Source organism: Melopsittacus undulatus, chromosome 6, assembly GCF_012275295.1.
Source record: "Melopsittacus undulatus isolate bMelUnd1 chromosome 6, bMelUnd1.mat.Z, whole genome shotgun sequence".
NCBI lineage: Eukaryota > Metazoa > Chordata > Aves > Psittaciformes > Psittaculidae > Melopsittacus > Melopsittacus undulatus.
In genome coordinates, this window is record NC_047532.1 from 50,256,457 (window position 1) to 50,267,479 (window position 11,023).

Sequence of the window (11,023 nt, forward strand, 5' to 3'; positions counted from 1 at the left end):
TTGAGAAATAGAATAAAATATTACCATGGGAAAGTGGCCTTCTGCTGCAGTGCTTAAAAAGCAGTGTCTTCATGGGAAACCTGGTACTTTGAACCTGGTACTCCGAGAAATCCATCTGGGTTGATTTACACTAGAGTGGTGATGAAAGTAGTTACAATGTGAAGGAAATAAAGGGAAATTTAAGACTAAGATTCATTCAGCAAAAATGAGGGCCCACATAGAAAGATGTGTGTGTGTGTACTCATAACTCTGTCCAATGTCATATATGCCTTTGAGTAATTTTGTAATAGGGCTGTCTAGTATGGCATAATTTTGGCAAAATAATTAAGGAAAAAGAAAAAGAAAGGAAGAACGTTCTGTATGAGAACAGTCCAAGCATTGCACAGAATTTATCTTCTGCTGGTGTGTGTGCCTATATAAATACATATATGAGGAAAACACTTTAACTAGTACCATGAAGGTGGTTATATCTGTTTTTTGTATTTGTGATGTGAGGACGGTTTTGTCATTTTGTCTTGTGGATGGTCATGCAGTGAAGTAACTGACTGCAACATCACCCAAAAGGAAGAGGGCATACATCATCCTGATTTAAAGGGTGATGCGATATTTGCTTACATTTTTTGAAACCTGTTAAACTGTTCCCAAGAAATGTTCTTGTATGACCTATTATGACATGTAATGTGATGCTGAGATCTGGATTGGAGAAAGCTGATCAAGAGATGCTTGGTGTCTGTTTACACATTAGTGGCTCAGTCTGTGGCTCAGAGAGTTGAAAAAAAAACCCCAAAACTGGAAAACCACTGATTTTCTTCAAATTAACTTAATACAGAGCATAGTTTAGCTTCTTGTGGCCCCAAGGAGCTAGATTGTGTTAATTTGTTTTATTAAATCCCTAGTTCTTCTGGGTGCTGTGAAATAAGCTTATAAATAAAGTATCAGACCTTATTCTTGTTGAATTTGATAATAGTTTCTAGACAGAGGGTTGCTGCTTCTAACCCCATTAACAGTAAAGGATAAATTTCAGCAGCTTTAAGGATAAGCTTATCTGACACAGTGTTAATCAAACCTTTGTCTTGCACTGGGCTTGTTTCTGTTTGATTAAAGACAGGCTTTGGCCTTTATGTAATTCATGATCATTAGGATGTTTTTTAATCTAACAGAAGTGCAAAGCAACTCCTGAAATCTTTTTTCTCCCCTAAATAATGATTTCAGCAATGGGAATGTTGCAGAGCTGATGGCTGGTGGCCCCCACTGTTTGACAGAGGAGTGCCTGATTTCGCTGGTTGCAGTTTAGATCTTTTAACATTAAGATTCAAATACTCCCAGTTGTTTTCCCTATCTTCTGCTTCAGGCCTACATGTTTAGGAGGGCAGTAGCACTGCAAATAGGGTCCTGGTGTTTACCTCCTCTTCACTCTGCAGTGTTGGTGGAGCTGCTTGTGCAGGATCCATCTCTGGCTGGAGAGGTTGTCCATTCTTTTCTCCCAGCATGGGAGATTGCACATATGTGGGAGAAAGTATGAAGAAACTGGAGGGAGTGGTGTCCCAGGGCTGGCAGGTGTCTGTGAAGTGCACATGTTGAAGAAGTAGATGTACCCATTAGAGGCTCCTTTTCTGTTTTAAGTGGTCATGAGATGTGTGCCACCCCAGCCTTTGCTTTGCAATTGTGGGTTAATAATAAAATATGTTTCCCTGGGCATTTCCATCTTAGCAGCAGGTATCAAATGTAATACCTGGCAACACATAGTGAAGTTGGAGGGAATTGTGTGCTTCTTGCAAGGGACACATGCATGAAAATAAGGTAATTGCAATTGAGATGATACTCTTCAGAGACTTTAAGGTTGTAGCAGATGCTTGTGAAAGTGTAGAAGACATGCTGTTAGGATCATGATGGTTAGCCATAGATCAAAGGTGTGATAGTCCTGTCTCTGCATTTCCTGAGAATTTTCTTGATCTCAGTCTGAGAGGAAAGGGAAAAGAGGGGAGGAAACCTGGCTGTAGGAATGAGTTTTTGACTTTGACCCAGGAGAGGGGCTGTGTTTAAGCAGGATTAGTGCTCTGTATTTTGCTCTGCATTTTCTAATAATGAGATAGTATTCAGAATTAATTTAAAATAGCAGGATCCATAGTTAAATCACAAACTGCTCTTAAGAAAACAAGACCTTTTTTTAAGAGAGCATGAGGTGTCTACTACTCAGGTCTTCCTACTCCCTCTGAAATATGAGATGCTCACAAAGTTGCCCAAGATGAACATCACAGGTGTATAAAACTATTGAAATCTATGGGATAATTTACAGCTCAGTATAAAATTTATCCTCATTTAGCAGAGCACTTGAGGAAGACCTAAGTACTTGAGTAAAATTGTAGAAAAGGAGATTTGCAAAGTTGGAATGGAGCCTGTTGTTTTTTGCTCCTCCTTTGCCATGGATAAAGTTTACACAAACTTACAAATGTGTTTGTTTAGCTTGCCCTGAGAGAGAAGATTCACTTCTGGTAGAGTGCAGATTTCACACCCATGGTCTCAGCTGGCAAACATGCTAACAAATCTGATTTTCTTTCACAAGACAGCATCAACTTTCTCAGTCATCCTATAGAGAAGATGGGCTAAGCATCCAAGGAGTGCTTATACGCTGAGATTAAGGAAGAATATGATCTGAGGTGTGACGGGTATCATCCTCTCATATGTGTTGAGTTTTCGGTGACTAACTGGAATTTTACCAGTGTAATTCAGTGTCTGCATTACAGATGGATAATTTGGGGGTGTGTGCACTCCAGAGTAGTTACAGCATTATAAATTTTTAACAAGAGTAGAATCCATTAACACAAACAAGGCTGAAAGTAAATAATTGGTTTCAGTATTTTATAAGGTGCAAAGCATGCTTTTCAGCATGTCTACATGGGGAAGAGTGGTGGCTCCACCAGAGAGCTTCTTGGTTTGGCTGTGTGAGTGCAAACAAACTTGCGGAGAAGTGATTCAGCCAAATCAGAACATGGGATTTGTGTCTGTCATCCTTTTTTTCATAACAGGTATTAAGTCATGACTCATAGATAATCGAAATACTATTTCTGTAAATAAAGATCAAACTGAGCTGTGCTTTCAGCAACAAAGAATGTTTTATAGTGCCTCCCTGTATGTGTAGGAGAAAGCCTGGGAGCACTTGGATTTTAACAGTACTGTACAAGAAAGAAGACTTTAGGAAAGATGGAATCGCTGGTATTTCCCACTGCACTATCACATGTCCCAGAGTACTGGAAGGTGCTGGGCATTGTTTGAGAGTATATGCCAAAGAGAATTGCATTTACAGGTTTTCTATTTACCTTATGCATTTAATAATTGATAATAATGTTTCAAATGAATGAGTGAATTTAGGAAGAGCAGTTTTTATACACAGTATTGCAGCAGAAGCAGCAGAGGCTGCTTCTCTCCCTTCATGGCAAGCATCCAATCTGTTTCAGAGCTGCTAATATTGACATCCAGCTTTGCCAGTTCACTGGGCTCAAGAAGAGCATCTACAATTTTAGATGTTTATCCTAATCAAAGACAGAGTTTATTTTGGACTTGGGATGAAGTTGACCCATGAACTGAACACTGAAATTATTTTGTTAACTCATTTGCTGCTACCCTGATGAGCTGTGAGAATAAGGTTACGTGTATGAATGGATGGATGGATGGATGATAGTAATTCTAAAGCTCGGTACTGAATTTGCTGAATAGCATTAAGGCATGCAGTGTAGCTTATAGTTTGTCATTTAAAAGCATGTCCCCAGTTGTGGGTTGTACTCCTGGCTGGTGAAGTACCATGTGGATATGATCGACTGATCTTTTTATATTTACTTCTGATGGCTTTGGTCGTGGCCTTGTGGAAGAAATACAAGGACAAAGTCATTCATTCCTGTTCTGTTTAAATACTTCACACTTGTTTGAAGTGCTGGTTGTACTGGTGTTCAGTATGCACAATCCTTATTGTTACTTTTAGGCTTTATTTTGTCTAGGATTTGCTTTGATACAGCAGATCACCTATTTTTCCTATAGTTCATGTCTCTTGAGGGCAAAGTATATTTTCCAACAGGTTTAAATAGTTTAAGAAGATAAACCCTCCAGACCTCCAAAGAGATTCATATCACTGATCATAGTGTTTTTTGAAAACTACGTTCAGAAGGTGCTGAGTTCAAGCAATTGTGCTATTGAGAGGAAGTGTCATGGTCATCTTGCTACCCTTGGAAGGCAGCAAGATAAAGGTAGCAAGATCTTACTACTGAACACCAATATTTAGTGGAATAACAATTTTCATTTGAAGTCCTTACCTCTTCCTCTTTCTAACTTCCAAATGGCTGAAATCCAGTGAGTGTGAGCAACCCCTCTCTTGTATACCAGCCAAGAAGTTATTGTTTTCTACCCTTTTCTTCTGAATTGTCCTGACCTGCATCTACACCAGTCTCTTGGCAACACATTGTTAAGAGACAGAAGTGTGGCAGGGTGAGCTAGCTGGGTTGCATGCAGCTGAGCCACCAGGCCGAAAGCCAGTGGCTACACCAGCAGAAATTCATGGGACAACTTGACAAAGAGTGTCCTTATCAGTTTATTTCAACAAAAGCACTGAAACACAAAATTGAAAGTCAGCTATCTGAGGACATGCTGTGGGTGTATGTAACTTCGAGTTACATACAAGTGTCTAGCACGAGTGACACACAGTTAAGAAGGTCAAAGGCAGGGGAGCAGCAAGAACAAGTTTGGGGGAGGGTTCCTAATTTCCAGTGGGGCAACTGGCTAATGTTTCTTGTTTGTCAGTGCAATGACATTCTTTTTTTGTTTTAAAAGATGTATCGTAACTTGTGACAAACTTTTGTGATCAAGTGCAAGAATGTTTCTGTGAAACAGGAGATGCATCTTGAAGCAGTAGCAAAGTTTATTCTGGAGCAGGATCATGCCCCTCAGTAAAGGTGGAGTAGACCCTTTCCTCATTAATTTGACAGAAATCCTTCCATCCCCATCTTTGTCATCATTTCCTGTTGGTAATTTCGGTTGCATGAAGGCTTCTACTGGAGATGATCAAGCTACATATTCTCCTAGGATAAACATCCTAGCTGGGAGGTTTCAGATCACATTCATACGGGCTGGAGCTGCACTGTTGCCAGACTAGCCAAATGGGAAGGTTGGCCTTGCTCCATATAAACAGCTCAGACTAAGCAAGCCACACTAAATTTGGAAAAGAATTAAGGGAACTAATTTTTCAACTGCCCTGGAGTATTTTATCTCCAGTTGCCCCATATTATTATTACATGGGAAGAGTTTCTGTTACTCATGACTGTTTCCATGATGTTCATTTTCTGATAGCATATTTTTATCTTTTGTAAACCACAAGAGTTTAAAGATCCATCAACAAACAATGGATCAAGGGTTCATCCGCTTCGCTTCCCACCAGCAGGTAGTGTTGCAATTCCTGTTGAGCCAAGCAGTACAAGACCCGGTCTTCATGTCTTGCCACTCACAATCTCTTAATAAAACCTTTTATTCTAATTTTAGAAGGTAGAATTTTTAATGCAGAGATCCTCTGCAACAAGTAGTATAAAGACTAGAATAAACAGCCTAAAGTGTTTGCTCCTTGATTCATGTTTTGATTGATTGTAAAAATAGTCTGCATATAAAAAAATACACTGATATAATATTTTTCATTTATATGTATTATGAATTACATATTCCTTTCTCTTTGGTCATTGTACTTTAAGCTGATCTAAGAAATGTTGACACTGAAGAATCACACTTGTGAGCCGACATAGCCATAATTGAAAGACCTCACCAAAATTACAGGTATTTCCTGCGATTGTTGGGTTTTTTTCCCAACACCACAATTTTGTTCTTTGTTCCACTTCCTCTACAAATTTTTACTGCAGGATGCAGGCAGTAGTCAAGTGAGGTCCAGTGTCCCAGAGCCCTCTGTAACCGATTACGAGGCCACTGCAAACTGCAAAAGAAAAAGCTGTGGTGGAAAATAGTGGCAAACCCTGAGCAGGAAACTCCACTACGGCTGGGGCCAACAACATCCTACTGCTGGCTGGGACAAGAAGGAAAAAAATGTGCTATAAAGAATGTTTTGGGAAGCTTTATCCTTATTTGGAGAATAAGCTTATGCTTCTGCCCAAGCAGGCTGGTTTTTAAAAGGATGTCATACAGGCAGGGATTTTCTGCTTCAGGAGCATCAGTATCCTCCTATTATATGCAAGCATGTCCTATAATCAGTAAGCTTCAAAACAACTGGTGTCTTAAAACTGAAGAGTTGGAGTGCAGATTGTCACCTGGTGCTGTCCCACAGGTAAATCTGTGAAAAACTTGCATAAGTGAAAACTTAATGTGGCCTTCTGACATCCCTCCAGCTTTATGTAGTGACTGCAAATACAGCAGTTGGCTGAGCTGTCTCCTCTCTGTACCCAGTTTTGTGGCAGCTTTGTAACCTGGTGGTGATGTGTGGTTGGAATGGTGTAGGAGTGGGGCAAAAGGGGCCTTCAGTTCAGCTGAAGGCAGTGATTCTGTTGATGCTTAAGCAGGAAAAGGCTCCAGCTCACATCTCTGAGCTGGTTACACAGCAGTAGCTGGAATGAAAGTTCATGTCAGTGTTGTCCCTAAACTTGAGTGGTGTCAAATTCTGTGCATCGAACTGAAAATAAAATTGCAAAAGCTGAGGAGCTGATGTGTAGATTTTTCCTTAGTGTGCACATCCACATAGCTACAGTGATGTAAATGTAATGATCAGGAAGTTAGAGAGTAATTAAATACTGTAGCTATGTGAATTGATAAAATTACCTCTAACAACCCAATAATGTCCCACATTAGGAGCAAATTCTGGCTGGACCTAAAATAAGCACATTAAAAACCATTTGTGATCGCACATCTCTGTGAACTCCTTAGCAAACTAATTATTTTTCCATGGCAGTCTCAGCCACACATATTTGGATTTTTTGAATGGAAATAAGATAGCCAGATGTGGTAAATCTTGGACCATAGCATCTTGTACACCAGAGCATCCCACACACTTTCTCCTGCAAAATCCCAATACACTTATTTTGGTAATAATCCACAGCTTTTCTCTTTACTTCACCATACGTAAAATTATTTAAGATGAAAAAAGCACGAACGATCTGGGAACTGTACTGACATGCAAGCCAGATTATTTTTGGTGAGAAATGGCAACAGACTCAGTACTAAACCCAGGAAGTTTTGCATAGTTACTTTAGAAGGACTATGCTTATATATTTGAAATAGCAAACCTGTCTAAACCTCTCTCTGGTTACATCATAGCTGCTGTAGGATCACAGCCCATTGTATAAAGTACAGAAACATCATGAAAACTCCTGGTGGGTCCCTTTTGGTGGCAGCACTGGTGGGTGGCTGGAAGGAGTTTGTCAGTCCAGCAATATCATTATATGATGCAAGTGGTTCAGCTTTTTCAGGACTCTGGAGGTCACGGTGCTTCTTGCTGGTTCCTCTGTTTGGCCCTTCAGGAGTGCTGAATGCCAGTCCTGGTTTAGGAGTCCATAGCTTTAAAAGCTTCAAGAAATCTCAATTTGGGCACTACCATTTTTTTTTTTGTTTTATAGATAAAGTTTTATATTATTTTCCCAACGCAGAACAAAGTAAAATTTTGAAAGCATCAAAATTCCTTGAGTTGTGAAATTCCATTTCTCTTTTGTATGCTAAAAAAACCACAACCCTTTGTCATCGTTCTCCTTCATACAAAGAAGAAAGAGATCTCTCCAGTATTCAGGATGGTCAGGATACTATGTATATCATGGCCCAGGTTTTGGTTTTCACACTGCCAGAGACTCTCTTGAGTCATGTATGTGCACATGGCTGTAACTTTCAGCTTCACTTCCCTGTTTGTAAAGCATTATCGTTTCTTTGATAGAGTAATGAGTCAATTACTTGTAAATTGCTTCAAGATTCTCAGAAATGAGACTGTCAGTGTGTTTATTGCTCTTATTACTGCTGATGAGATCTTGATCATAGCAAGACAATACAAGATTAGTGTTTACTGCAGCATGACTGAGTATCTGTTTACATTAAAACAAAGAAGAGACTTTGGTGCCCAAGCCTAGAAAATATCCTTTTTAGGAGCTTTGAGTCAGCTTTAAAATCTCACTATATGAATAAATTGGTTAATGCAGCTAAATACTAGCCAGTATCACTTGTCTGTATGTTTCTTTGAAAACCTTACCAGCTCTTGAGCACCTATGGCTCTGTGGCAGTATGTCCCAGGAAGAGGCAGATAGCATCTTTTCTGAGAGAAATGGATTTGGGATATATTTTGACCCCTCTTAGAAGGAAGAACAATAAATCCCGACAGTTTCTTGGACAAATTCCCTGTGTCCTTGGTTATCAAAACAGCTGAAAGTATTTTTGAGGGTTTCCTGATCTGCTGAGCAGCAAATGATCGTTGTTATGCTTTGACAGTATTTTGGGTTGCTGGTGATAACTGCCTTGGTTCTGCATTGCACTTTCTGAACCCGTGTACATTAAATACAATTGAATCTCTATTTTTGCTCCAGGAAAAACAGAGGCTGTCATCAAAAACTTCAGCCCGCACTACAGACGCCAGTATGCGGTGGCTTTCTGCAAGCATGTGCAGGATGAGCTGGAGCAGCATCGGGATTCCCAGTCCCGGTTCCTTAGAAGCAAGGTAGGAGGGCATATAAGCTATTCCCCATCCTTAAGATGCTATTCAGCTCTGCTCTCCTGGCTAAATTAATAATACATTAACTATTTAAGTAACACATTCAGTAGTTGCAGTGTATGAAAACCTGAGCTGGAAGTGTATCCAACACTGACTGAGCTTGGTTTTCTTTCTCCCAGTGTTTAATACTATCAAGTAAAGTTTATAAGCAGTTCAGATACTCAGAGCTTCTAAAAATCAAATCCAAAGTATTTTTCAAGTTATTTAAATGCTTTTTATATAAATATACACATATACATACATATTTTATATGCATACAAGCTTTTCCAATATAGGAAATGTTCTTTCAGCTGCTTATAGTGGATAGTTGCATATATAATAAATGTGCATCTGGGACATTTTATAAGTGTACTTTGTTTTATATAACCCAAGTGTACACAACAGATTTGCAAGCGCAGATGTTGGATTTGGTTCAGTTACATTTTAAGTGGAAGAGTTGCATTTGGGTGCAGGTTAAAAAATTATTTTTGAGAATTAATCTTTGTTTTGGTCTTGTTTGAATGTAGCATGAGAAGAACCATGACACAAGTTTTTGGTACAAAGCATGCATTTCATCAAGGTAGAGTTGGACACTTGGACAAAACTAGCTGCTTCCTGCTAATTGCAATGTTTTGCAAGAATCTTGGGACAGAGATTATACATTCAGGACTTAATTATCCTTGGCTATAGGGTTCCATAAGGGAGATGTCAATAATCCCCTCTGTGAACTATAGAAAGATGTTTTTAATTAGGGGAGGAGGGACAAAAAGAGAAACAAAACTTTTTTATTGGAGGAAAATGCAGAGAAACAGCATTCAGTCTTAAGTGACAAATATTAATTTTTTTTTGCTTTATTGAAAATCCAATGCTCTTGAAATGAATAGGGTAAATCAATGAGGAGGGATGTAAAAGTAGGATAATAGAAGAGCCCTGTCTTTCAGAAAGATGCATATCAGTTACAAGAGCACAGGTGCAAAAGAAATGGGAAATAATTTACTATTTTGTAATAAAACTCTTTTCTGCATTGAGGAAACAGTTTTGGTACATAGTGGAAAATGGGAAATGATGAACTACAGTCATCTTGCATTCAGCATGCCAACTGAAAGGTAAATAAGAATGCTGTGTCTCAGAAAGCTGGAATTATTTTTGGAAGGCAGAGCTCTTCTGCTGCCTCCTCACCTCAGGCTACAGGAATTTGGTTGTGTATGTAGTATCTGTCCGAATCAGAGAGATGTTCAATAACTTTAAATTGCCTTTGAAGACTCAAAAGCCCTCATAGCAGCATTATGGGAATGTAGAAATAAAAGCTTCAAAATGAAACCTAGAGTAATCCAGAGTAATTTTGAAACTCAAAAATCATCTTTGTAGCCCCCGATGGAAGCTGGGGTGGTCTTATATGAAGCAGAACTGCTGCATTTTGCCGAGGATCTGAAGAAGTGGAAGGACAGATATGTTGTTATCAAAAATGATTACACGGTGGATTGCTTTGAGAATAAAGAGGTAAATGCTTCTTCCTTTTATGCTTCCAAATAAACCGATATCAAGTGAATTTGCTCTACCTTTCTGTTAGCAATACTAGATGAAATGTTGTCCTCAGTGAGGTGGCTCCAGCCTTGCTGTCCAGAGGGATGGCTGGGTACAACCAGGTGTCTTCCATTGGCCATATAGGTTTGCAAATAATTTTAATGCTTCGAACCTTCCTTTGCCTATCACAGAACAATTCTTATCTATGTGTCTGGGTAATATGTTTCCATGTTTCTGCAGCTGGATTTTCAGTAGCAGTTTTTGGATGGCTTCAAGTTGACTGCAGTGAAACTTTTGACTAGGCAGCAGCTGTAGTTAAACTAGTCCTGGATAACAAATCGATCAAATAGAATTTTGAAGCAAATCCCATGCTTTCCTGTCCCTTCTCTCCCTGACTCTTCATCACAGCTGATAAACACCTAGAGGACATTTTCAAATATGTTTTTTATGTTTAACCATGGTTTAGATTTGATGTGCCTAGGGAATATATCTAAAATTCAGTCTGACAAAAATTTCCCTTTGGGGAATATCCCCATGCATTAGCTTTGTCAATGAGTTGTGGGTTTTGTCTTCCCTTCCTTTAAATCTTTTATTTGACTTCCTCTCTCTTGATTTTCCAGGCCTATCAGAAAGGAGCCAGCCCTAAATATCATGTTATTCCTGCAGGAGGCAAAGTACTGACTTCAGAAGAAGATTACAATTTGCTATCTGATAAACATTTTCCAGATCCTGTTGGTAAGCCCTGCTCAAAGCTGAACTGCCAAATCCCAGGCTCCATTCCGTATGCAGACCTCT

General features: G+C 39.2%; 1 protein-coding gene across 1 annotated transcript in view; it reads left to right on the forward strand.

Annotated features, from left to right (window-relative positions):
- NIBAN1 (niban apoptosis regulator 1) overlaps positions 1–11,023 on the forward strand; it is a 70,787-nt gene that overhangs the window by 20,642 nt on the left and 39,122 nt on the right. The window contains exons 2-4 of the mRNA XM_031046736.2: positions 8,541–8,671; positions 10,073–10,204; positions 10,849–10,963. Of these exons, the coding sequence (XP_030902596.2) occupies positions 8,541–8,671; positions 10,073–10,204; positions 10,849–10,963 (378 nt within the window). The remainder of the gene's footprint in view (positions 1–8,540; positions 8,672–10,072; positions 10,205–10,848; positions 10,964–11,023) is intronic.